Source organism: Podarcis gaigeae (genome assembly GCF_964106915.1).
Source record: "Podarcis gaigeae genome assembly, chromosome: 1".
NCBI classification, from domain to species: Eukaryota; Metazoa; Chordata; class Lepidosauria; order Squamata; family Lacertidae; genus Podarcis; species Podarcis gaigeae.
The window spans coordinates 127817976-127845492 of NC_139678.1; the positions used below are offsets into that span (position 1 = coordinate 127817976).

Below are 27517 nucleotides of genomic sequence, written 5' to 3' on the forward strand. Positions count from 1 at the left end.
TCTCCCTCCTCATAGAAAAGCCCGCAGGAGCTGCGTGCTCCTTAAAGGGTGCGCGGCTCCTGTGGGCTTTTGCGGGAGGTGGGGGTATTGCCATAGCCGCGCGCAGCCTCTCCCGGCTGGAGAGGTTGCGCGGGGCTATGGCAGAAGGCAAGACAGCGAGATGCAGCCCCGAGAAGCTCGCGGAGCAGCGGGAAGGCAGTGGGCTTCCCCCCGCCAGCCCCAAAGAGCAGGTCGAAAGGAACCCGCAGCCTCTGGAGTGCAGCGAGAACTCCCACTGCACTCCAGAGGCTTTGGGTTGCCTTCACTGCGCACTGACCCCTCTTGCTCTCCAGGCTTCCAAGGTAGCCGCCTGAAGGCGACTGAACACACCTTGAACGGCACCTTGTTTTAGAGAGGGAGAACAAGAAAAAAAATATTCTCCCCCTCTCTGCGCAGCACCTCCTGCCGCTTCGCTGAAGGGGCGCTGGGCAGAGAGGGGGAGATTTTTTTTCCCCCTTGTTCTCCCCCTCTAAAACAAGGTGCGTCCTATGGTCGGGTGCGTCCTATAGAGCGAAAAATACAGTACTTAGTTGCCTCCTAAGTGCAGTAGATTCTAAACATACACAAAAACTACTGGCAGCATCCAGCATCTGAAATACTCCCTCAAATTATAATAACTTTATCACTGATTCACAGTGGTGGGCGAGAATATATAAAATCACCTGTGTTTCCTTTGCGTGTTTCCTGGAAAGGGAAAACAAGCACATCTTTCATAGTCTTCAGTTTCACCTGGCCAGTGTTTGTGTACGCGTGGTATTTATTTATTTAGGCATTTTCGGTGCTGCTCTTCAATATTTGTAATGCCAGGGGAGCTCGCGTTAAGCCAATTGCAAGTATTAAAAAGAATCGGTCAGCTAAAAAAACACAACCATTTTGGATGTGTCTATTCAGTTCTCCCAGAAGCGGACAAAAGAATGTGTCCTTCTCTGCCGCCCCTCACCTGCAAGAACGTAATCGTGCTGTTCCCACACTTCCAAGTGTACCTGTAAATGGGCTACGTTTTTGCACTCTTGGAAGCCAGTGCAATGAGTCCCGCTAGAGCAACAAGACTGTCACCCCCTTGCAACAAATGTGCCCCTTTGGTTTCAGATAGTACATGGGTAGAGGAGTCAAAAAAGTCTGGAACACAAATCTTCACAGTCCTCTAGTGGCTATAGTGGCCTATTTACCGGAAGTAATGTAAAGGTAAAGGTAAAGGGACCCCTGACCATTAGGTCCAGTCGTGGCCGACTTTGGGTTGCGGCATTCATCTCGCTTTATTGGCCGAAGGAGCCGGTGTACAACTTTCGGGTCATGTGGCCAGCATGACTAAGCTGCTTCTGGCAAACCAGAGCAGCACATGGAAACGCCGTTTACCTTACAATATTTATCTACTTGCACTTTGACGTGCTTTTGAACTGCTAGGTTGGCAGGAGCAGGGACCGAGCAACGGGAGCTCACCCCGTTGCAGGGATTCGAACTGCTGACCTTTCGACTGGCAAGTCGTAGGCTCTGGTTTAACCCACAGCGCCACCCGCGTCCCCTTCTTAGGTAGTAGTAGCTAATAATTTCCCATCTTGCAGAAGTCATGTATTTAGCATTAATTCTGGAAGTGTGTACTTGATTCTGACCAAGCTAAGCCCCCTAGAGCAAAATGTCAAATTATATACTGTATTTCTCTTTGCTTTTCACTTTCCCCTCCTTAGATACCATCACCGCCATGTTAGACTGCACAGACAGGCCTGTTCTGCAAGCCATTTTCCTTAACAGCAACTGCTTTGAACATCTGATTCGCCTGCTGCAAAATTGCAAGGTAAACAGAAGGTTGTATAAGAGCTAATCTTTATTTTTTTAAAATACTACCCAGCTTTTGTAAGAGCTCAGTTGGTCCTAATACCTTGTCCATACATTAGATAAAATCTTCGCCATGACTGTGTACAAAATAACTCAATGCGAGCAGCAATCTTACCTTGCCAAGGAACAACTTGTACTTCCTCGATGTCCTTAATACTCTGAATGCTTCAAGAGCCTTTGAGGTGGTAGGGGTGTGTGTGTGTTTTTTTGGATTGTTATGCAGATGTGCATCTTTTACTCCAGATGCACTTAAAATTGTTATGTTGGTGTCAGGGTCAGGCCGTGAAAAGTACCGTATTTTTCGCTCTATAAGACGCACCAGACCACTAGAAGCACCTAGTTTTTGGAGGAGGAAAACAAGAAAAAAAATATTCTGAATCTCAGAAGCCAGAACAACAAGAGGGATCGCTGCGCAGTGAAAGAAACAATCCCTCTTGCTGTTCTGGCTTCTGGGATAGCTGCGCAGCCTGCATTCGCTCCATAAGACGCACACACATTTCCCCTTACTTTTTAGGAGGGAAAAAGTGAGTCTTATAGAGCAAAAAATACGGTAAATTAATATTACGTTTCTCTTGCCAAGCACACAATCCACAAGTTTTCTTTTTAGTTTCTTATAGTTCTTTGTTAATCTAGATAGCAGTGAATCATGTGGCAAGTCTCTTTTTGTACAGAAGTAGCTGAATGCTTCAGAAAAGCGCTTTCTCCTAGTCATATTGGGTGTGCTCTTTCTTTCAATGCTGCAGAATTAGCAAACAATTTGCAAACTGGGAGTCACCCTTGGAGTTAAGTGCTTTCTAGCCTTCCCGCCTGCTCCAGAGTGATTTCTTTCCCTCTTCCTCTCATGTTAGACATATGGTTTGGGCTTCAATCCTATACACCTGGGAGTAAATCCTATGGAGCACAATGGGACTTGCTTCTAAGTAGACAGGCATAGAATTGTTCCTGCATGTCCACTTTCACAAAAGATGGTTAACGTTAACCGTGGTTCCCTTGCAAACTAGGACTGCTCTATTACAAGGGTTTGCATACCCTTGTTAAGAGAACCCTGGTTGGCATTAACCATTTTAGTGCTGATACATGTCTAGCACTCTGAAGCATGGCTAACAAACATGGAAGGGAGGATTCACTCTGGAGAGGGGAAGGTGTGTGAGAGAGAGGGAACATCTCCCAAATGCTGGATCCTAGTCTGCAAATTATTGAAGAACGCCCCCTTTATGCCTGTGCGATACCTTTGTGCATGGAATTGCATCTTGCCAACAAGATATTTACTATGTGCTTTTGAAATCAGCGGGACTTACTTCTGAGTAAACCAGGATAGGGTTGTGATACTAGTCCTGGTGTGTGGATTGACAGACAACATTCAATATAGTTTCATGCTCAGTGCTTAATAGCCTCGCAAAATTAATGATCCAGTACTGTAGTTGTTAAGGGACGCGGGTGGTGCTGTGGGTTAAACCACAGAGCTTAGGACTTGCCGATCAGAAGGTCGGCAGTTCGAATCCCCGTGACAGGGTGAGCTCCCGCTGCTCGGTCCCTGCTCCTGCCAACCTAGCAGTTTGAAAGCACGTCAAAGTGCAAGTAGATAAATAGGTACCGCTCCGGCGGGAAGGTAAACGGCATTTCCGTGCGAGCTGCTCTGGTTTAGTTAGAAGCAGCTTAGTCATGCTGGCCACATGACCCGGAAGCTGTACGCCGGCTCCCTCGGCCAGTAAAGCGAGATGAGCGCCGCAACCCCAGAGTCTGTCACGACTGGACCTAATGGACAGGGGTCCCTTTACCTTTACCTTACTGTAGCTGTTAATTCCTGAGATGTCAGTGTTGGTCTTACGTGCAGAGGGAATCCTAAAGGTTGGGTTGTTTAAGCCCATCAATTAGCTCAGGTCATGGCTATGTTTCCTTTCTGTGCTGTTCCTCTATTACTGAAACACATCATGTAGGTGCAGTACTTGCCCTGGCCCCCTCCCTCTCCTGTCCCCCACTTCTTGGGGGGGGGGGGACAGGCAGCATGGAAAAAACCATGAAAGGCAGCAGCGTCCTTCTTGTGGATAGGTTTCCAGCGTGTGCTCTGATCCACAGAACAGAAGATGTTTGGGGGTTTTTGGGGGGGGGGCAAGGCTGTATATTTACTTTGTATCAGGCAGTAGTTCTGTAAGGTAGGGTTGCCATATTTCAAGAAGTAAAAAGTTGTTGAGCGTTTTTGGGGGGAGAAATCGCCCCAATAGCTGTTAAGCTTTTCTTTTGGGAAATGAACCTCAAAGTTGTTGGTTTCCCCCCCCCCCCAAGGGGATTCGCCCCCAAAAGGCAAAAAGTGATATTCAAACAGAAACTTCCTGGTTCTCTTGGCAAAAACCTGGACATTTTGCCGATTTTTCGAATTTCCCCCAGAAGTTAATTTCGCCGTTTGAATCTGGACGTATGGGAACCGTATAAGGCCATCCCAGGCCCCTCTAGGTTTCCCAGCTCATCCGATTTGGCTGAGCTGATAAACTGCAGCACACATTTCTAGCCACTACAGTGGTACCTCGGTTTAAGAACTCAATTCGTTCTGGAGGTCTGTTCTTAACCTGAAACTGTTCTTAACCTGAAGCACCACTTTAGCTAATGGGGCCTCCCGCTGCTTCTGCGCAATTTCTGTTCTCATCCTGAAGCAAAGTTATTAACCTGAGGTACTATTTCTGGGTTAGCGGAGTCTGTAACCTGAAGCGTATGTAACCCGAGGTACCACCTTACTGTGTTTGATGGACCAGTGATCTGACTCTGTGGAAGTTTCTGTTCCAAGGAATCTCCACCCCCATTGTTCAGCCCGGACACTGAGATCCAGTGCCAAGGGCCTTCTCGGTAGTGGCGCCCACCCTGTGGAACACCCTCCTTTCAGATGTGAAGGAAATAAGCAGCTATCCTATCTTTAAAAGACATCTGAAGGCAGCCCTGTTTAGGAAAGTTTTTTATATTTAATGCTGTATTGTTTTTAACACTTGATTGGGAGACGCCCAGAGTGGCTGGGGAAACTCAGCCAGATGGGCGGAGTATAAATAATAATAAATTATTATTATTATTATTATTATTATTATTATTATTATTATTAGTGCTTCTGGGGTTTCTGCCGATTTTTCTCTTCACGATACATCCCCACGCAGTGCATTGGATTACATTCTGAATAGTGCCCCTCATCCTTCAGAACATTTTTTAGGGTTATGTTGGGCATTCATGGGTGGTTGAGCGATGGGCATGGCCTGTGTGGGTATGTGTTGGGCAACCTGAACAATCTATAATGGCTAACATTGTCATCATTGTTGTTATTATTGTTAATTACTGTTGTTACATTTATACCCTGACTTTTTCCCTGGGCAGGGTCTTAAGGCAGCTTACTGATAAAATAAGACCAGCTGAAAACATAGGGACAGGGAAATGATTAAAAATAATAATTAAACATTTGTGTGTTTTGTGCTAATTTTGGGGTCCCCCTTCCCTTTTTGGGTCATGTTGAACTCACGTAGGTTACTTTATAATGTTCTTTTTTTCTTGTACTTCCATAAATTATGTTAGGTATGTTTTCCCCTCACATATTGTCAGACTACGCCCGGCTGTAGTTATTTACAAAAGTCTTTATTGAAGTTCAGTTTCCATTTCAAAGCCGGAGCATGCTGCTCTACGTCTTAAAGTCTAGACCGGCGAAGTTCCGTCTGAGTCTCCTCCCCCCTGACACCAGTTTAAGACCCTAGCCTTGCTCCACCTCTTCCTTAGCTCCTTCCTCCTCTGGGCCCTCCTGCCTGCTGGGGTTTCATCCTTTCTGGACTCTTCTGACGCTGACCCCCCTGATTCTTGCCCCTCCTTCCGGCGGGCTTTAGGACCTGGTTCCCTATCCGGGCTACCTGCTGTGCCGCTCGCCTGTACATTTGAACTTGGCGCGCGCGCGTAGCCGGTAACCTTCCTCTCGACCGTTCCCTCGCTCTCCGATGGAGGCGGGGTCAACCCTGACTCATCTTCTCTCGCTGGTGGTGAATACGCTGGCCCTGATACCTGGGACTCTTCCCCCCCACTACGCTCTGGAGGGGAAGCTGGTCCTGATTTCCAACTGCTGCTCTGGGAGTCCCCGCTGGCCCCTTGCTTCTGGGGTGTCCCCCTTGGGGCCCCCCTTGCCCTGGCCATCGGCGCCCCCTTCTGTGAATCTTCCGATTCGCTGGAGAGGCTCATGGAATCTCTCGGGCTACTGTCCTCTTCTCCTACGCTCCCCTCGGATTGCTCCCCCTCGCTCTCCATCTCCTCCCCTCCCTGCGCTCCCGCTGTGTCCCTGACACATATGCAGAGGGAAAACCTCTTGCGCTTGAAGAAGCAGACCCTTATAATGGTCCCAAGGCGTGGTCTGGAGTAATAATAATAATAATAATAATAATAATAATAATAAAAATTTTTTATTTATACCCCGCCCTTCCCGGTTCAAAAACCAGGCGCAGGGCGGCTAACAACAAATTTAAAACACTTTAAAACACTTAATTATAAAAACATAAAATACAGTATAAAAACATGAATAACAATAAAAATCAAAAATCAATTAAATAATTCCCAGGGCTAGCTGGGTCGTTGTGAGGATAGAATTGGCGGGGTGTCCATGTATACGGCCCTTGAGCAACTTGGAGGAAAAGCGGAATATAAATGAAATAAGAATAAGGAAACAAGAAGCTAAGCAGGTCTAGGTGTGGTCAGTGTCTGCCCAAAAACCCTATGTATGCCACCCCAAGTTCCATTATGGAGTCAGGATACAAATGTAACAACAACAGTAAAAATGGTACAGTGGTACCTCAGGTTAAGTACTTAATTTGTTCCGGAGGTCCGTTCTTAACCTGAAAGTGTTCTTAACCTGAAGCACCACTTTAGCTAATGGGGTCTCCTGCTGCCGCCGTGCCACTGGAGCCCGATTTCTGTTCTTATCCTGAAGCACTATTTCTGGGTTAGTGGAGTATGTAACCTGAAGCGTATGTAACCCGAGGTACCACTGTACTGGTCTTCATTGTGATGTATAGGGCAGCAAACCTTTTAATATGGTGGGAGGGAGACCTAACTCTCCAGATTTCAGTTGTGATTTAAGGGAGTGGGATCACACCATCAGGATAAAAGTCTTCCCCAAGCCTTCGCATATTGGGTACAGATTTTCTCCATCCTTCCATCCTACCCCTGACCCCCACCCTGGCCTTAACTAGAGAGTCAGTGTGATGCTAGAGCCAGTGTGGTGTAATGGTCAGACTTTTTTAATTTTTTAAAAAATGGTCCCCCCCCTTTTTTTTGGCTACTAATGGTTAGAGTATGTCAGGACTTGGGAGACTCGAGTTCAAGTTCCCACTTGGCTATGAAGATTTCACTGGGTGACCTTGGGGGTCACACCCCGACTCTTCAGCACAACCCCCCTCACAAGGTTGTTGTGAGCATAGAATTGTGGAGGTGTCCATGTAGACTGCCCTTGAGCAGCTTGGAGGAAAAGCGGAATACAGTGGTATCTGTAGTCTGTAATCATAGTCTGTAGTGGTATCTGTATCTGTAATCATGCAGCCTGTCCGCTTCTCCCAGAGCTTCTCGGGGCTGCGGGGGAAGCCCGGGTTCCCCCCCCCCAGCCCCAAAGAGCAAAGAAGTCAAGACAGCGAGTGGGATCCATCCCACTCACTGCCTTGGCTTCCTCTTTAGCCTTGTGCAACCTCTCCCAGTTGGAGAGGCTGTGTGCAGCTATGGCAATTCCCCTACCTCCCATAAAAGCCCACAGGAGCCGCGCACCCTTTAAGGTCAGTCCCTTCTCCCTCCTGGGGAAAAGCCCGCAAGAGTCGCACGAAGCTTGTGTGCGGCTCTTGGGGGCTTTTTCTGCCTGCCTCCCCCCTGCATTCGCTCCATAGGACTCACAGACTTTTCCCCTTTGTTTTTAAGTGCGTCCTATGGAGCGAAAAATGCGGTGCCTAATTCGTTCCGGAGGTCCGTTCCTAAAGCTGAAACTGTTCTTAACCTGAAGCACCACTTTAGCTAATGGGGCCTCCTGCTGCTTTTGCGCCGCTGTCGCCCAATTTCTGTTCTCGTCCTGAAGCAGAGTTCATAACCCGAGGTAATATTTCTGGGTTAGTGGAGGCTGTAACCTGAAGCGTATGTAACCTGAAGCGTAGTTAACCCGAGGTACCACTGTATAAATGAAATAAGCATATGGAAATAACTGCAATGGAGTTCACACGTGCAGGGGTGAAGTCAAACCACTGCCTTAGCAGCACCAAAGTGACCTCCTTAGGGTGCAAGCCTGGGCAGCGTATATAGAGGTCCTGCGATGCCCAGATAAGACCCACCTTTTGGCCTCATTGATGTGGGCCTGCCTGGTGTTTTTACATGAGTAGAATGTGTGCTTTTATTTAAAATGCATCTCTGGGTTATTTGTGGGCCATAGGAATTTGTTCATATTTTTTTCCAAAATATAATCCGGCCCCCCACAAGGTCTGAGGGATAGTGGACCGGCCCCCTGCTGAAAAAGTTTGCTGACCCCTGGAGCCTTAGCCTTTCCTTTTCCTGAAGATATCCCGCAAGGCGATCTGAGGTTTAGGATCGAGTTTTCCTTCTCCTCAGTGGGCTCCCTTCCCAGGTTGACTAGCCCACCTGCTAGACCCATTAGCTGTCTTCACTTGGTTTAGCTGGCCAGTTGAAGCTGTTTCCTGGGTGCGGCTGCTGTCATGTGCTGACAGCTTCTAGATACCACAGGTGAGAGCTGAGTGCAGGGTGGGGACCAAAGCTGGAAAAACTTCCACAGAAGGAGCACAACATGCCCCCCACCACAGAGGCACTACTCTTTCAATACCCCACACACCCCAAGGTATGAGGGATGCAGGTGGCGCTGTGGTCTAAACCACTGAGCCTCTTGGGCTTGCTGATCAGAAGGTTGGCGGTTCGAATCACTGCGACGGGGTGAGCTCCCGTTGCTCTGTCCCAGCTCCTGCCAACCTAGCAGTTCGAAAGCACACTAGTGCAAGTAGATAAATAGGTACCACTGCGGCGGGAAGGAAAATAGCATTTCTGTGTGCTGTGGTTTCCATCAGGGTGTTCCAGAAGCGATTTAGTCCTGCTGGCCCCATGATCCAGAAAGCTGTCAGTGGACAAACGCCGGCTCCCTTGATCTGAAAGCGAGATGAGCGCCGCACCCCATAATTTCCTTTGACTGAACTTAAGCGTCCTGGGGTCCCTTGCCTTTTACCTTATTACACCCCAAGGAAATAAGTTAACCAAGTAACCTGGTTCCTCTCTAGACTAGGATTTGAAAATACGGTTCAAAGTGCATTTGCAAATTCTGGTTAAGAGTGAACTAGTTTAGTACAAACCATAATTGCCAGATCTTGGCATTCACCTCAATGTTTCTGTGGACAGTGACAGTTTCCTATCTCCATATTTTGCATTTCTTCAGACGACATCTGGAAAGGAGGAAAAATATCCCCCAATCCTGGTTATTTCCTTCTGGAAAAAAGGGAGCCTTTATCTGTTACAGCCATTGTGTTAACTTGCTGGTTAGTGAGATGTTTGCTCCAGCCTTTATTGTCTCCGGCCTGCAGATTGACTGTTTAACACGCCTGTTCCCATTTATTCTTATCTCCCGTTTTTAACAGCTGTTTTTAAATGCTAACAGTCAGGTGGCAGACAAGACTGAGAAAGACCTTGCCAACAAATTACTGACAGAAATGAATCAGGAACAGGTATCTTTGAGTTGAAGCTGAGGCGCAGTGGCAATCGGATGAACGAGACCTTTCCTGTACTTCACCTCTGAAACACCTTCCTTGTCCCTAAGATTTAGTTTATCTTAACTAACTGAAAAACACAAGCTAGGTTTAAAGGCGCTTCAAGGCTTAAGCATTCCAAAATCGGTATTAAGGTGGTGCCGTTATTAGGCCAACAAAAATGTCAAAGCATTTGATACGTACAATATTTGTCGCGTTTTATTTTTTAAACGGAGGAAGGTGAAGTCCAGGAATAGAACTCCAGTTTCAAAACTACCAACTTGGTGATTTCGTTTTATTTTAGTTCGTTCTCTCTCTCTCTCTCTCTCTCTCTCTCTCTCTCTCTCTCTCTTCTTCCCCCACCCTTGTCCATTCATCTTTCTAAGCACTGTGGTGTATTTGGGCTTTTGGGGTTTTGTCAAATCTGTGCGATTGGATGTGATGTCTTGATTCTGTTGCAAAAAATAATAATGAAATGAAATGAAAATAAAACCAATCATTGTTCATGGTACAATGGACAGACTGAATTTGGGAGGTGGGGAGCAATTGGTGGCTTAATTTTTTTAAAATGTTTTCCATCATGAGAGAATGCAAAATGCCAGATCTTACCTCATGACTTCTTTAGAAATGGTAGGAGCTTTGATAACAAATAGGTTCTTGTGCAGAGCGACTCAAACAGGTGAAAACAATATACTTGCCTGAACCCCGATTCTGTCTAAATTAATCTGCTAATAAGTCAGCATGGTGATCACTGCCTAAGAGCTAATTCAGCTAACAACCTTTGTTTATTTTTATTTTTAAAAACTCGTGTTTGTTTTTGTGCACTCCAGACGAAATGCCCTTTATACACACAGTCTTACTGTGCAGATTCACAAGCGGATTTGGGTGACAAAATATTTCTAGTTTCTCAAACAGAAAAAAATGCCAACCCTCCAATTTGACAGAACAAAAAAGCATTGTGACTCTTTCGAGACGAGAGACTAGTGATGCCCCTTGCATGGAAAGCGCTATGGGGTTAACAAATTATCGAAACATGAAACTGTGCAGGCGCAATTAAGAATCTGTTTAAGAAGATTTCATGTGCTGGAGCATGGACTGAGACTAACTATTGATTACCCTCATGGCCGGGAAGCTGGCTAGATATGCATAGGCTATCTTCGTTAGTTCCTCCCTCTTGAGATTGTCCATTAAAAGCATGGAGAAAATGTGAGTCCAAGCGTCTTCCTGGGTATGTGTGAATCCTTCTTTCCTCCTTCTCCTTCCTCTTGAGATATCTGCCTACCCTTCTCTCGCGTCCTCTCTCTTGTAGGTTGTGGTGTCATAAAATCCATGCCTTTGAGGGTTTTTTGGGGGGGAATAGGGGGGCGTTGGGGAGATGATTGGGAAGCATGCAAATGAAAATGTTTGTTCATGCTAACACAAAAGAACGGGGTGGGCTGTTAGCCTTCAAGGTGCCAGTGGTTGACTCGACTGTCCGTAACGCCTTCTGTCTTTTTGCGGCTTGTAGGTATTTCAGGGACAGCTAGACTGCTTGGCGGTATCAGCCATTCGATCCCTTACTGCAGTGATGCACAAATCTCCTGCTGCTAAGGTAAGCAAAACTTCCTCGGAGCAGTTGCCGCCCCAATAATAATAATAATAATAATAATAATAATAATAATAATAATAAGTTATTATTTGTACTCCGCCCAACTGGCTGGGTTTCCCCAGCCACTCTGGGCAGCTTCCACAAAGACCAAAAATAAACTAAGATGTCACACATTAAAAACCTCCCTGAACAGGGCTGCCTTAAGATGTCTTCTAAATGTCAGGTAGTTGTTTATCGCTTTGACATCTAATGGGAGGGCGTTCCACAGCGTGGGCACCACTACCGAGAAGGCCCTCTGCCTGGTTCCCTGTAGCTTTGCTTCTCGCAATGAGGGAACCTCCAGAAGACCCTTGGCTCTGGACCTCAGAGTCCGGGCAGAACGATGGGGGTGGAGACGCTCCTTCACGTATACTGGGCTGAGGCTGTTTAGGGCTTTAAAGGTCAACACCAACACTTTGAATTGTGCTTGGAAACGTACTGGGAGCCAATGTAGGTCTTTCAAGACCGGTGTTATGTGGTCTCGGCAGCCGCCCCCAGTCACCAGTCTAGCTGCCGCATTCTGGATTAGTTGTAGTTTCTGGGTCACCTTCAAAGGTAGCCCCACGTAGAGCGCATTGCAGTAGTCCAAGCGGGAGATAACCAGAGCATGCACCACTCTGGCAAGACAGTCCGCAGGCAGGTAGGGTCTCAGCCTGCATACCAGATGGAGCTGATAAACAGCTGCCCTGGACACAGAATTGACCTGTGCCTCCATGGACAGCTGTGAGTCCAAAATGACTCCCAGGCTGCGCACCTGGTCCTTCAGGACCAGGGAGTCCTCCACACCAGCCCGCCCCCTGTCCCCCCAAAACAGTACATCTGCCTTGTCAGGATTCAACCTCAATCCCAAGCTTCCAAAGCCTCCTTTCTCTGTCATTATATTGACAGTTCTTTTTAGGGCAGTGATTATTGGACTGGAAAGGACCACAGAGAGTGCAGCCAGCTATATTTCACATCCCTGACAAGTGAATGTTGTTTTTATTTTGATTATATATATATTTTGCTTTCATATTTTGCTTTATGTTTATATTTTGAGACCTCCGGGTTTAGGGCAGTACAGTCGTACCTCGGAAGTCAACCAGAGTCCGTTCGACTTCCAAAACATTCAGGAACCAAAGTGTGGCTTCTCATTGGCTGCAGGAAACTCCTGCAGCCAATCGGAAGTCACAGAAGCCCCGTCGGACATTCGGGTTCCAAATAACGTTTGCAAACCAGAACACTCATTTCCAGGTTTGCGGTGTCCGGGAGCCAAAATGTTCGACTTCCAAGGCTTTTGGGATCCAAGGTACGACTGTATAATAAAAAAGTAATAATAATAATAATAATAATAATAATAATAATAATAATAATAAGTGTTCTATGCCACAGAGGCTGTCCCGCTCAGGCCTGATCCTGAACCTTTAGCAGAATGTGTTGGTAGTGTGCTAAGAGAACTAGAACTGGCTGCATCCCTTCAGATGGTGGGCCAGTGGGTGGTGGAGAGAAATCACATTTTTTAAATGCCCCCCACCTTAAAAACTCTATATAATTGAAACACCATCGCAGAGGCAAAAGGGGGCATGGTTAGAATATTTCTCCCCAGTATTGGAGTGTTGTCTTTGCAGGGATTTCTGTTGTTTTCACATGCTTTTCGAAGTACAGTGGTACCTCGGGTTAAGTACTTAATTCGTTCCGGAGGTCTGTACTTAACCTGAAACTGTTCTTAACCTGAAGCACCACTTTAGCTAATGGGGCCTCCTGCTGCCGCCACGCTGCCGGAGCACAATTTCTCTTCTCAGCCTGAAGCAAAGTTCTTAACCTGAAGCACTATTTCTGGGTTAGCAGAGTCTGTAACCTGAAGCGTATGTATCCCGAGGTACCACTGTAGCGTTGCTCACTTGTAGTCACAAGGGATTCAGTTCAAATTCCTGCCTTTTTCTGCTGCACCTGTAGGCCCAGCCTCAGCCAGCATTTAGCGGTGCATAGAACCACTTGCGCATCCGTGCATTTCACAGAGGAGAAGGATGTTGATTCACTATGTGGGCTGAATTTTGTTTGAGGGTTGTGGAACATCAAATCATTCCTCTTGGTTTTCATACTGGGGGTTGCTACCTAGATATTGTGGCCTGTTTTGCGCCTGATTTTTTTGGGGGGGGGGCATACGGTTACCTTGCAATTTGTATTGTTTGGTAGGATGATCTTCAGCTTAAAGAAATGTCCATATCTTTGTGAACAGTATGCTTCTTATGTGCAATGTTAATTTTACCCCCTCAGGAGGTGTTTAAGGAGCGGATCGGTTATGCCCATATATTTGAGGTCCTAAAATCTATGGGTCAGCCGTCACGGGGGCTGCTTGAAGAACTTTTGAATATGGTGAGACATCTGCTTGTTATGGAAATTTCTAAAATAGAGTCAGGCTGTAAAGTCGGTTGCAGCCAAAACAACAGAAGATTCTTGGTGGCAGAGCCTAATAGATTTACTGTACCATAAGCTTTTTATGACCTAAAATCCACTTTGTCCTATGCTTGAAACCATTTGCCACACACTTGCTACACACATGCATATACAGTGGTACCTCGGGTTAAGTACTTAATTCGTTCCGGAGGTCTGTACTTAACCTGAAACTGTTCTTAATCTGAAGCACCACTTTAGCTAATGGGGCCTCCTGCTGCTGCCATGCCACCAGAGCACAATTTCTGTTCTCATCCTGAAGCAAAGTTCTTAACCTGAAGCACTATTTCTGGCTTAGCAGAGTCTGTAACCTGAAACGCGTATGTAACCTGAAGCGTATGTAACCTGAGGTACCACTGTACACATGTGAGTGCAGAGAAAACAAGGCAGTGTTAGGTTCATGGTGTTTCTTTGCAAAGTCAGAATGCACACAAAAGGTGACCAATTCTTGTTTCTTATCGTATATACATACGGCTGTAGATAGAAATGCCCCAGAGCCTTTTGATTTCATTTATACTTAATATTCTCTCTCTCTCTCTCTCTCTCTCTCTCTCTCTCTCTCTCTCTCTCTCTCTGTAATACACGCTCACATATACCGTATTTTTTGCTCTATAAGACTCACTTTTTCCCTCCTAAAAAGTAAGGGGAAATGTGTGTGCGTCTTATGGAGTGAATGAAGGCTGCACAGCTATCCCAGAAACCAGAACAGCAAGAGGGATCAGTGTTTTCGCTGCGCAGCGATCCCTCTTGCTGTTCTGGCTTCTGAGATTCAGAATATTTTTTTTCTTGTTTTCCTCCTCCAAAAACTAGGTGCGTCTTGTGGTCTGCTTCGTCGTGTAGAGCGAAAAATAGGGTATATTGTGGAAAGGAGCTTTAATTTGCAAATAAATTACTATCCAATAAGTTCTAGAGCCCAAGTTACTCTGTTTCAGCAGAAATCTTTGCGGCACGTGAAAGAGACGCCGGCTTTATGTTAGCATAAGCTCTTGCCTAGTTCCATTCGCTCGTGGCCTCCATGAAAGTCAGTGGCAGCCTTACGCCCACACAAAAATCTGCTGGTCTTTCAGGTGCCACAAACTCTCCTGTTGTTGCTGCTGTTCCCGTTAGCTTCTGGTAACCATTCCGTTTCCTTTCCTCAAAGGCCGTTGAAGGTGATCACGCGTCTGTTGGGATGCTGGGCATAAGCAACGTCCAGCCTTTGTTGTTGTTGATTCAGTGGCTCCCAGATCTCGAGTCGCACGATCTCCAGGTCTTCATCTCAAGCTTGCTGAAGCGAATTTGCTGCATCAACCGGCAGAGCCGGGCCGTCTGTGTCAATACGAACATGGTCATTCGGATCGTGGAGACCCTCGGACAGCACACCCTGCTCCACGGAGCCTGCGCCGAGAACCTGATTGTCCTCTTGGGCTCTCTGGGAAGCCAGTCGATGAGCTCCGAAGAACTCCACCAGCTCATTCGGCTGCTGAGGACTAAGGACCCCAAACAGACGCACCCTTACGTTGTCCCGGTGATGCGCGCAATTCTGACGATGGCTCGGAAGCAGGGCCTGGATAGCGCCTTGCAATATTTCGACCTCTCCCACAGCATGGCGGGCATTGCCGTCCCACCTATTCACAAGTGGCCGGGTTCTGCGTTTGCTTTCAGCGCTTGGCTGTGCCTGGACCAAGAACAAACGACTCCTGGTGCCAGCGGCAAGGGGCCTAAGAGGAAACAGCTCTACAGGTATGGCGACTGCCGTGGCAGGAAAGAGGCGGGATCCCCAGATCGGTGGCAATGGGCAAGCAAGCTGAGGTTCATGTGCTTTTTTGACGCCCTTTTGCACAGCCGCGTGCTTGACTTCCTCTACATGGCAACATAGCTGATCCTAGTTTCAAGCAGACCCTTTGCACAGCCGATTAACGTTAAGGAGGAAGCCTGTTGTGGGTTTTGGAAGGTGGGGGAGAGTGGGAAAGCTTTGTAAGTAATAATAATCATAATAATAATATATTATTTGTACCCCTCCCATCTGGCTGGGCTTCCCCAGCCACTCTGGGCAGCTTCCACAGAGACCAAATATACACTAAGATGTCACACATTAAAAAATTCCCTGAATAGGGCTGCCTTCAGATGTCTTCTGAATGTCAGGTAGTTGTTTATCGCTTTGACATCTGATGGGAGGGCGTTCCACAGGGCGGGCGCCACTACCGAGAAGGCCCTCTGCCTGGTTCCCTATAGCTTTGCTTCTCGCCATGAGGGAACCGCCAGAAGGCCCTCAGTGCTGGACCTCAGCGTCCGGGAAGAACGATGGGGGTGGAGACGCTCCTTCAGGTATACTGGACACAGGCCAGCTGTGTACAGTGGGACCTCGGGTTAAGAACTTAATTCGTTCTGGAGGTCTGTTCTTAACCTGAAACTGTTCTTAACCTGAAGCACCACTTTAGCTAATGGGGCCTCCCGCTGCGCCGCCACTTCACGATTTCTGTTCTCATCCTAAAGCAAAGTTCTTAACCCGAGGTACTATTTCTGGGTTAACCTGAAGCGTCTGTAACCCGAGGTACCACTGTACCCAGGGCATCATCATCATCATTTTATTATTTATACCCTGCCCATCTGGCTGGGTTTCCCCAGCCACTCTGGGCAGAGCAGTAAAAGCAGAATAAAACATCAAACACTACTGTTGTCTGTGCCTGGGATTTTAGTGTTGGTGAAGATTGCCACCTATTGAAATACATACTGTATACTCAGTTCACTGTGTATTTAAAAGAACGATTTCCCAAATAATCCTGGCCTAAGCCTGCTTAATTTCCAAGGTTGTCTAATGGAAGTTCAGCACAAAGTGAAATGACCTTTGATGACTGCTAGTGTTTAGAAAGGAAACCTGCATTCTTCCCACAGTGAAATTATAGACAAGCGGCCAGAGCTCAGTAGTAGAGACATCCGGTGCCTTGTATGTAGAAGGACACTGCTATGTATTTAGAAGCATTAAACATTGCTAGATAACGAAGCATTTCAGTGGCTAGGTAGTTCAATTCTTTGCAATCGGCAGGCATAGAAGGCCGATTTAGCAGACTGCCTCGGCCTTTGAGAGTTTCTTCTCATTAGAATCAGTAGCCTATGTTCTACTATGGTGCAAATTTTTAAATATGTTTGTAAGATCCTAATTTATCTCCTGGCTACTTTCTCTACACTTGGGGAACTCAGTTGAATTTTCTGTTTCAGTTTTGATGGCGGAGGGCAGACTTAAGATTACAGAAGCTATAGCTAAGTTTCTCACTGTAGTCATCAAAACAAGACAATGACCGATTAAGGGAAGATAAGTTCTGAGTCAAGACTATCTGTATTCTCAAATGATTTTTGATCGTAGATTATTTAAAAGGCGCAATCTTTGGGGATGTATATTGTATTTCCCTCTTCTGTGGCTGTCTTGATAACCTTTATATGATGTTTATGGTCCATAGAACCACGTAAACTAAGCTACCTATAGAATTTCAGACAGCCTCAGTTAAACAGCATTTTGCATAGCTCTACTACAAGAGAGCTCCTCTCAGAAGTGGTTCCATGCTGAAATTGGTAGAATCTGAGAGATATCAAAATGACATGGTCATTTTGTACGCCCAGGTCTAAGATTGCCCTTCTGTCTGAAATAATCAGCCTAGCTTCAAATGAGCCTGGGAGGCCACCACTCTTGTGGAGACAATTGTAACTCATTGCAAAAGAAATGTTTATTATTATCTGCCAATGTGTGCCTCCAAAGAGCTGACCATATTCATTAAATATCTATCTATCTATCTATCTGTAGCTTTTTTACAGGCAATGGAACAGGGTTTGAGGCCTTTATTACGTGTTCAGGAATGCTAGTGGTTGCTGTGTGTACGAAGAAGGAATATGCGACCGTGATGCTGTCGGATCATTGCTTCTGTGATTCTCTGTGGGTAAGAGAGACTGTTTCAGCTGACCTTGTTGTAATGCAATAGGTAAAGGTAAAGGGACCCCTGACCATTAGATCCAGTCGTGGCCGACTCTGGGGTTGCGCGCTCATCTCGCTTAATTGGCTGAGGGAGCTGGCGTACAGCTTCCAGGTCATGTGGCCAGCATGATTTAAGCCGCTTCTGGCAAACCAGAGCAGCGCACGGAAATACCGTTTACCTTCCTGCCGGAGCGGTACCTATTTATCTACTTGCACTTTGACGTGCTTTCAAACTGCTAGGTTGGCAGGAGCAGGGACCGAGCAACGGGAGCTCACCCCGTCATGGGGATTCGAACCGCTAACCTTCTGATCGGCAAGTCCTAGGCTCTGTGGTTTAACCCACAGCTCCACCCGCATCCCTGTATTGCAATAGGACCCTTTTAAAAAGTGGACTTGGCTCTCTGTTGGTAGGCACTGGGAATTCCCTCCCAGGATAAGATAACTGACCAAGTTCAAATGACCGGCTTTCAGGTTAATGCACAAAACCTTTCCCCGGATTCTCCATTCTCATGCCATCCCTTCCTTCCTATGTTCTTGGCATAGTGCAATTAAACCCATAAGTCTTCAATTAACCATAGTTCCCAACGATGTCCAACTGGAAAACTATGATCATTGGGTTTGGAGCGACATAAACCAGCTTTGGACCATGTTTTGAAATGCTGACTTGCTCCAGACTTGGCTCAGATGTAACAGGAAACCATGGTTTATTATAGCTTGCCATTTTTTTGTTTATTCCGTAGTCGAAGACTGCATGTATGGACACAAAACTCATTCATATCTTGCCTTCTTAAGCAAAGATATTATCATCTGAAGGCAGTCATCATGTAAAGATGTAACGACGTCCTTGCCATCCCCAAGTCTCACTAATTTAGTCTGTGTAGGTCACAATTTGGGGTGCCTCACTGTTAAATCTGATTAAGATGAACCCATGGAGGCTCCTAAACTTTATTGCATTTCTTAGGTTTAATCAGTTCTTAGGAGTGTCTCTGCATGCACTGTACCAAGGATTAACAATGCTTGGATGGCACAACATTCCTGGGTATAGGAAAGGTGAGAGGAATATGAGCATGATAGGATAGAGATGCAAAACTTGCTCCTCAGTGAGCATTACCGTATTTTTTGCTCTATAGGATGCACCAGAGGATAAGACGCACCTAGTTTTGGGGGGAGGAAAACAAGAAGAAGAAAAATTTGAATCCCAGAAGCCAGAACAGCAAGAGGGATCTGGCTTCTGGGATACTGTGTGGCTGTTCTGGCTTCTGGGATAACAGCGCCAAGCCTCTTCAGGGCAGCGGGATGAAGGCTCCCCCTGCCCGGAAAAGGCTAAGGCAAAAGACAGGGCAGGCGCCTTGCTGAAGGGGTGCTATGCGGTTCTCCCTCTTTGCGCAGCGCCACTCCTTCGCAGGAGAGACGCTGTGCAGAGAGGGAGAACTGCGCAGCGCCCCTTCAAGCGAAATTGGAGAAGGAACAGAAGGAGACCCTTCTGTTCCTCCTCTGGCTTCCAGGACAGGCGCCTCGCTGAAGCTTTCTGCTGCTCCCCGCAGCTTGTGGGATTGGCGGTGGGGAAAGCTGAGCTTCCCTCCCCATGCTTGTGGGGCTGGCGAGGGAAGCCCGGGTTTCCCCCCCCCCCCCAGCCCCAGGGACCACACATTCGCTCCATAAGACGCACAGACATTTCCCCTTAGATTTTAAGAGGGAAAAAGTGCGTCTTATGGAGCGAAAAATACGGTACGTCTCTCTAAGACCAATGAGAAAATCTAGGTCTGTTCCTAGTGATCTGATAAGTAATCTACTGCAATTGTTTATTTTATTTCTTTCATGGAGATGGATGCAAATAGATAGATAATGTTCCTGGGTGCAAAATCTAGCAACAATTAGCCACTTGTAACACTTCCATAGAATTAATAATGATGACGACTAAACAATATATTCATTTTTTTCAACAGCACAACATAAGCATTGTTCATATGCCCGGGAAGAGGCCCTTTGGTCAAAGCCTTGTATATATTTATGTGAATGGACAGCAGAAGATCTCGGCGCCCCTCAGATTTCCTGCCATGAATGAAGTAAGTCTGTGCTTTTGTCACACCTCACTTTCCCCCTGCATAGAATATGGACCTTTAGCTTTCATTGTGGATGCATAAAGAAAAAAACTATGCAACAAGTGAGTTTGTCACATCAGCTTTTGCTTACTGACTATGGTCGCCTATAAACTGGATAGTCAAGGAAGATTCTCCAAAATGATCAGCATGTTCTGAAAGTGGTAATGAGATTATCAGCCGAGACCTGTAAAGTGAAATACCTTTTATTACACCTGTACGCAGATAATTATACTGGCTTCCAATAGGTTGTCAGGCTCAATGACCTGGGGTCATTTACCTTTACCTTTTACCTGTCAGGCTCAACTCAAATCTTGTGGTATTCTGCTCATGGAAGACTGTTTCTTTTTCTTTTCTTTTTTCCCCTTTTTCAAATTCTTTATTAGATCCAAAACAGTATAACAAAAACAATCAGTGGATATTGAAGACAAAATTAAAAAAAGCCATTCATTCCTTGATTGATACTTATTTTTTACATCATTTTGTAATAACGTGACCTCCGTTCTTCCCATTATGTTCCTGAATTCGATTCCTTAAATACGCACATGACTATATTTTCTCCATATTGTTTAGCTTACTTAAAATTATATAAAGTTGTCTATTTACACATAGAAACTCAATCAAAGCCTGCCAGCAGATTAATATTTTAACAGTGTTCTTTTACATAGGTAAAGGTAAAGGTACCCCTGACCATTAGGTCCAGTCGCAGACGACTCTGGGGTTGCGGTGCTCATCTCGCTCTATAGGACAAGGGAGCCGGCGTTTGTCCGCAGACAGTTTTTCTGGGTCATGTGGCAAGCATGACTAAGCCGCTTCTTGTGAACCAGAGCAGTGCACGGAAACACCGTTTACTTTGAGGGGCAGTATTTCAATAGGAGTAGGAAAATAAGAGTACCCCTGAACATCTTTTTTAGAAATTTAGCACCGCACATAATAGATACGTGTTTGTATGTGTACATATACCTATATGAAATTTTATTAAAGATATTTTACCCTGCCTTTGTATTAAAATGCTTAAGGCAGCTTACAGTCATTTAAAAGACAACTTAAAAAAACAAGGAACAAAAGCCGTAGCTCATAACCAGTGGCAAGAGACAGGAGATAAAACTAGTTGAAATTAGCATGCTAAGGAGATTAAAGGTAACACTTGAGAGGCCAAATGTTTGTCAAAAGCCTGAGATCTTCACGCAGTGATAATTTTGGCCCTTTATGGCTATCTGTTTGTATGTATGTGCCAAACTGCATTTAATTTACTAATTTGTGATATGTGTTTTTTTTTGCCACATGGGTGAAATTCTCCAGTCTTTCACTTCTTGCTGCATTGGTTCTGCTGGCCAAAGGACAACTACTCCACCGCCATCCCAGATCCCAGATCCGCCTTTTTCATCCCCCGCTCTTCCCCATCGGACGTCGCTCGGTGGTATTCTTAGCCCAGGCAGCTGGAGTGGGCTGCTGAGCAAGCCAGAACACATCACTAAGCTGATCTCAGCAGGAACGCAGGACAGCGAGTGGGGATGCCCCACCTCTCTCGAAGGCCAGCTTGGATCAGTTATCATATTTCATGAAGCCTTGCAGCCTACTCATGTGAAAGCGTTGTATTTGGCAGGTGAGCATTCCAAAGCGCAGTTTGGTTTTTCACATTGAAATTTTACAGAGATATATCAAACATAAATAATCAAAAACAAGATTCCAATGAATCTGCTGGATTTCCTCCCCTTTGTGGGTCCTGTTAATCATTTCCTTCTGCATCTTTTACAATAGTCCAAATCTTTTACATCTCCATTGTATCCATAATTCACCCTTAAACTACAAGTGATATTCCAATCCTACTAACGATTTTAACTGTTTACAATGGTCTTTAAGATAAGTTATAAATTTTCCCCATTCCTTATGAAAATTTTGGTCTTCCTGATTTTTTATTCTTCTGGTATTTTAGCCATTTCAGCATAGTCCATCCGCCATTCTTCTCTGGTAGGGACTTTGTTTTCTTTCCATCTCTGGAAAGTGCAGTTTACTTTGGGTATTTTGACCCCTCTTCTGTTGTTCTTAAGTTTTAGTCTGCCTATGAATCTCTTTTGTTTCCAGTTGCAATGGTCTATTATTATAATAATTAATTAAATTTCTGTACTGCCCTTCATCTGAGGCTCACAGGCTGGTTTGCAAACCTCTGAACTGGCATAGTTCTTCCGCTGTCTAGTCCCTGCTTTTATAAAGGTTAAAGTAAAGGTAAAGGTACCCCTGCCCATACGGGCCAGTCGTGTCCAACTCTGGAGTTGCGCGCCCATCTCGCTTAAGAGGCCGAGGGCCAGCGCTGTCCGGAGACACTTCCGGGCCACGTGGCCAGCGTGACGAAGCTGCTCTGGCGAGCCTGCACCAGCACAGCACACGGAAACGCCGTTTATCTTCCCGCTGGAAAGCGGTACCTATTTATCTACTTGTACTTGGGGGTGCTTTCGAAATGCTATGTGGGCAGGAGCTGGGACCGAACGACGGGAGCTCACCCCATCACGGGGATTCGAACCGCCGACCATGCGATCGGCAAGTCGTAGGTGCTGAGGTTTTACCCACAGCGCCACCCGTGTCCCCCAATATAAAGGTTAATTTGCCCCAATTTGGTCTCATTTGTTTTCTCTACCTTCTTCTGTTTTGCTAACTTTATCTCTCACAGAAATGTGTGCTCATAAACACACGCAAACAGTTCTGCGATTTGCACTTGATTTTCATAACTAGCTTCACACTCATATTACAAATGGAACTCTGGTTACGCTTTAGCCGTGTGTGTCATCTGTGCCAATATAAGAGTTGAGTACATTAAAGTTGGCAAATGGAATGGGCATCTGTATTACTATCCCATTAAGTAACCACTGAGCCTCTTGGGCTTGCCAATCAGAATGTTGGCAGTTCAAATCCCTGCGATGGGTGAGTTCCTTTCCTCTGCACCAGCTCCTGCCAACCTAGCAGTTTGAAAGCACGCCAGTGCAAGTAGATAAATAGGTACCGCTGCGGCAGGAAGGTAAACTGTGTTTCTGTGCACTTTGGTTTCTGTCACGGTGCTCTGTTGCGCCAGAAACGGTTTAGTCCTGCTGGCCACATGACCTGGAAAGCTGTCTGTGGACAAATGGCGGCTCCCTTGGCCTGAAAGCGAGATGTGCGCTGCAACCCCATAGTCGCCTTTGTCTGGACTTCAACGTCCAGAGGTCCTTTCCCTTATTACTTAGATGTGAACCACATTGGTGACAAATATGAATGAACTAGTTGCTTCCATTTAGAGAACTCGTAAAACCTTTTATTGGCATCACACACAAAATCCAAAACAAAACAAATCAATACAGAATTATCCCTTCCCCAGTGACACGAAACATTTGCTGAATGAAAGGAGGTAGAGCAGTCTATTGTCACATCTCACGGTCTTCAGGGAGATCTGCAGTGTATTTCGATGACAAAAAACCAAAATGAGATATTTAGTGACTAACTTGGTGAGTTCCTGATCATTCCCCAGTAATAGAAAATGTATGACCTTTGACTCTGGTTTCCATTTGGGTATACAGAGTTGATTTAAAAATTGCTGGTGGAGATAAGCATATAGTTTACAATTGAGAACCATATGTGTAAGGGTTTCCACCAGGTGGTCTTCGCATGGGCAAGTTCTTTCTCCTTCCACCCTGCCTGAGAACCATCCCCAAAGGAGGTTTGATGGATTTGAATTAAACCTGGCCAGCAAAAATGCCCTTCTTTCTTGAGGGTTAAGCAGAAATTCAAGGTAATTATGGTTAGTTTCATGTGCCCAAGAAAGTGGAAAATAAAGAGGGGAATGGTGATTTATTTATTTCAAAACCACATGTGTCATTCCCCCCCCCCCTTTTCTTCTGTTTTCATCTGCATCTGGGCTGTTATATACCGTATTTTTTGCTCTATAAGACTCACTTTTTCCTTCCTAAAAAGTAAGGGGAAATGTGTGTGCGTCTTATGGAGCGAATGCAGGCTGCGAAGCTATCCCAGAAGCCAGAACAGCAAGAGGAATCACTGCTTTCGCTGCGCAGCGATCCCTCTTGCTGTTCTGGCTTCTGAGATTCAGAATATTTTTTTTTCTTGTTTTCCTCCTCCAAAAACTAGGTGCGTCTTGTGGTCTGGTGCGTCTTATATAGCGAAAAATACGGTATTTTGTCTGTCTAGCTTCATACCACTTGTTACATACATACTATGGGCCCAGTGGCCCCAGAGAGAGAGATGAACTTCCACATTTGCTTCAAAAGAAACATCCAGCCAGGCCGGAGGAACAGGGAGGGTATGTGTGTGTGTGTAGAAATGGTCATGAGATGTGAGATACATTGAGATATGCCTTCAGCTCTCTCTGCATGGCAGCTTTGCTTCTTCACATGGATCTCTATTGCTAGATTGGGGAGTAGGTGTTAAGTCAGGCTGTCAGCACCAATGTTAAACCTATTGTGGCTTTTTGTGTGTCTCTCTCCCTGCCCCCCCCCCAATATTTTGAAGGTCCGAACTGCTTAACTCCATGGAAATCTCAAGACTCCGAAACAGCCGATTTGCCCAGCAAAATGCTTCTTCATTATACTCCCAAGGTAGGAACTCCATTTTCCTGTAGTTTTGCTTTGATGGCTTTAGAAGAGGATTATACAAATACGGTGATGATACCACCAGCTTTAGCCATGATAACTAAGCAGAATTTCTGTACAGTGGTACCTTGGTTCTCAAACGGCTTGGTACTCAAACGACTTGGAACCCAAACGCTGCAAACCCCAGAAGTAAGTGTTCTGGTTTGCAAACTTTTTTCAGAAGCCGAACGTGCTCTGTTTTGAGTGTTACACTTCTGATTTAAGTGCCACACTTTTTGAGTGTTACGCTGAGGTCTGTCTGGTTTTGCTATTTATTTTGCATTTTTGTTTTGCAGCTCTTTTTTGTGTTTGTTTTTGTGACTGTGTGGAGCCCAGTTCAGCTACTGATTGATTGACTGATTGATTGTGTCACTGCAGTACATTGTTTATTGCTTTCATTTTATGGATCGATGGTCTCGTTAGAGAGTAAAATTCATGTTAAATTGCTGTTTTAGGGGTTGCTTTTAAAAGGCTGGAACGGATTAATTCATTTTGCATTACTTTCTATGGGAAAGCGCGCCTTGGTTTAGGAATGGACTTCTGGAACGGATTAAGTTTGAGAACCAAGGTACCACTGTACAGTGCCTGAGCTTATTTGTTAAAGAGTGCTTAGCTCATTTTCTCCTATTTTTTGGACAGGCTTGCAGAAGCCCAATATGCCTTGACCTTTCCCCCAATCTTCTACATGGAAGGCTAACAGGGAACAAAGTGGTGAACTGGGACATTAAGGTAAACATTTCCAATGGCTTGTAATGACTGTGGGATTCCATAAGGGTTTGGATTATATTATGTGTATGAGAAATGACCACCTAACTTAACAGCGTTTTGAGGGAGCTAATGGTCTCAATCCTCCCCCCCCCTCTCTCTCTGTTTCTAAGACCAAAGCAGGGATGGGGAGAGTAGATAGAAAGAAAAAACCTGGCAGGGGAGATCAGTAGAGATACCTTGGAGGTGCTTTACAAAAGGGTACATAAAATCTTGACACTTTCATAGCAATGCAATCCTATGCAGGTCCATTTAGAAATAAGTCTTACTGTACGTGTAAAGAATTGTGAGTTTCTAAAGGCAAGTCTGCAGTGCAACTTTCTGCAGTCACAGTGAGCAGGAAGAGCGTGCGTTGACTCTTGACATCTAGGTTGTGTACCGTATTTTTCGCACCATAGGGCGCACCTAGTTTTGGGAGGCGGAAAACAAGAAAAAATTATTCTGAACCCCAGAAGCCAGAACAGCAAGAGGGATCTGGCTTCCGGGATAATGTGTGGCTGTTCTGGCTTCTGGGGTAACCGCGCCAAGCCTCTTCAGGGCAGCGGGATGAAGGCTCCCCCTGCCCAAAGAGGCTGTGCAGGGCTAAAGCAGAAGCCAGGACAGACGCATCGCTGAAGGGGCACTGCGCTTTCTCTCTCTCTCTGCGCAGCACCCCTGTGTGCTGCACAGAGAGGGAGAAGGTGCAGCGCCCTTCAGCAAAGCTGGAGAAGGAACAGAAGGAGACCCTTCTGTTCCTTCTCCGGCTTCCAGGACAGGCGCGTTGCTCAAGGGGTGCTGCGCCTTCTCTCTCTCTCTGCGCAGCACCTCTCCTTCACAGGAGAGGCGCTGCGCAGAGAGGGAGAAGGTGCAGCGCCCTTCAGCGAAGCTGGAGATGGAACAGAAGGAGACCCTTCTGTTCCTCCTCCGGCTTCACTGGACAGGCGCGTCGCTGCGAAGCGGGAGGAGAACAGGAAACCCTTCTGTTCCTCCTCCGCTTCCAGGACAGGCGCGTCGGGGCGAGGCCAAGGAGCCTGCATTCGCTCCATAGGACGCACACACATCTCCCCTTCATTTTTGGAGGGGGAAAAGTGTGTCCTATAGAGCGAAAAATACGGTAGTTGTTTAGTCATGTCCGACTCTTCGTGACCCCATGGACCAGAGCACAGCAGGCACTCCTGTCTTCCACTGCCTCCCGCAGTTTGGTCAAACGCATGCTGGTAGCTCCGAGAACACTGTCCCACCATCTCGTCCTCTGTCGTCCCCTTCTCCTTGTGCCCTCCATCTTTCCCAACACCAGGGTCTTTTCCAGGGAGTCTTCTCTTCTCATGAGGTGGCCAAAGTATTGAAGTCTCAGCTTCAGGATCTGTCCTTCCAGTGAGCACTCAGGGCTGATTTCCTTCAGAATGGATAGGGTTGTAGATTCTCCCAATGGCGGCGCTGGTGGCACTGTGGTCTAAACCACTGAGTCTTTTGGGCTTGTCAATCAGAAGGTTGGCGGTTCAAATCCCCATGGCGGGGTGAGCTCCCATTGCTTTATCCCAGCTTTCTGTCAGCCTAGCAGTTCGAAAGCACGCCATTGCGAGTAGATAAATAGGTGCCGCTGCGGTGGAAAGGTAAACAGTGTTTCCGTGCACTCTGGTTTCCATCATGGTGTCCCGTTGTGCCAGAAGTGGTTTAGTCATTCTGGCCACATGACCCAGAAAAGCTGTCTGTGGACAGATGGCGTCTCCCTTGGCCTGAAAGCGAGATGAGCGCCTTTGACTGGACTTAACTGTCCCGGAGTCCTTTACCTTTTTACCTTTACCTAGATTCTACCAAACGTTCAGAGGATTGGTGTAGCATAAGAACTGCCATATAGCCCAACGGACAGTTAAGAAGTTAATTCATTAACCTGTAAAGTGTGTGGTAGTTACAGCATCTCTGCTTACTTTCTCTTCTGGAAGTGGGTTATTATTTGAGAGAAACTGAAGGGGACACAGTTGAGGTGGAGACAAAACCTGTCTCTCACTCTAGATTACGGGGACCAAAGTGGCACGAGAAGGGGGAAAGTTTTGCCTCTGCTTCCATGGCATCCCCACTTGTAGCCCCATACATTTCCCACAAATAAATCCAATGTTTTTAGGAATAATAATAATAATAATAATAATAATAATAATAATAATTTATTTATACCCCGCCCATCTGGCTGAGTTTCCCCAGCCACCCTGGGCAGCTCCCAATCGAGTGTTAAAAACAATACAGTATTAAATATTAAAAACTTCCCTAAACAGGGCTGCCTTCAGATGTCTTTTAAAGAGAAGATAGCTGCTTATTTCCTTCACATCTGATGGGGGGGGGCATTCCACAGGGCGGGTGCCACTACCGAGAAGGCCCTCTGTCTGGTTCCCTGTAACCTCACTTCTCGCAATGAGGGAACTGCCAGAAGGCCCTCGGCGCTGGATCTCAGTGTCCGGGCTGAACGA

The 27517-nt window shown here is 46.1% G+C and overlaps 1 protein-coding gene across 5 annotated transcripts in view; it reads left to right on the forward strand.

The window, feature by feature from the left end:
• Positions 1 to 27517, forward strand: part of NBEAL1 (neurobeachin like 1) — a gene marked incomplete at its 3' end in the record, with an annotated part of 139512 nt that overhangs the window by 52335 nt on the left and 59660 nt on the right. For 4 of the 5 annotated variants that reach the window (XR_014556167.1, XM_083702591.1, XM_083702589.1 and 1 more), the window contains exons 10-19: positions 1725 to 1831; positions 9489 to 9575; positions 11104 to 11187; positions 13477 to 13575; positions 14795 to 15375; positions 17432 to 17564; positions 19546 to 19665; positions 21001 to 21304; positions 24193 to 24278; positions 24951 to 25040. Coding sequence is in view for 4 of the 5 variants with exons in the window: in XM_083702591.1 (XP_083558717.1) it covers positions 1725 to 1831; positions 9489 to 9575; positions 11104 to 11187; positions 13477 to 13575; positions 14795 to 15375; positions 17432 to 17564; positions 19546 to 19665; positions 21001 to 21304; positions 24193 to 24278; positions 24951 to 25040 (1691 nt within the window). The remainder of the gene's footprint in view (positions 1 to 1724; positions 1832 to 9488; positions 9576 to 11103; positions 11188 to 13476; positions 13576 to 14794; positions 15376 to 17431; positions 17565 to 19545; positions 19666 to 21000; positions 21305 to 24192; positions 24279 to 24950; positions 25041 to 27517) is intronic. The other variant, XM_083702592.1, reaches the window with a different exon arrangement.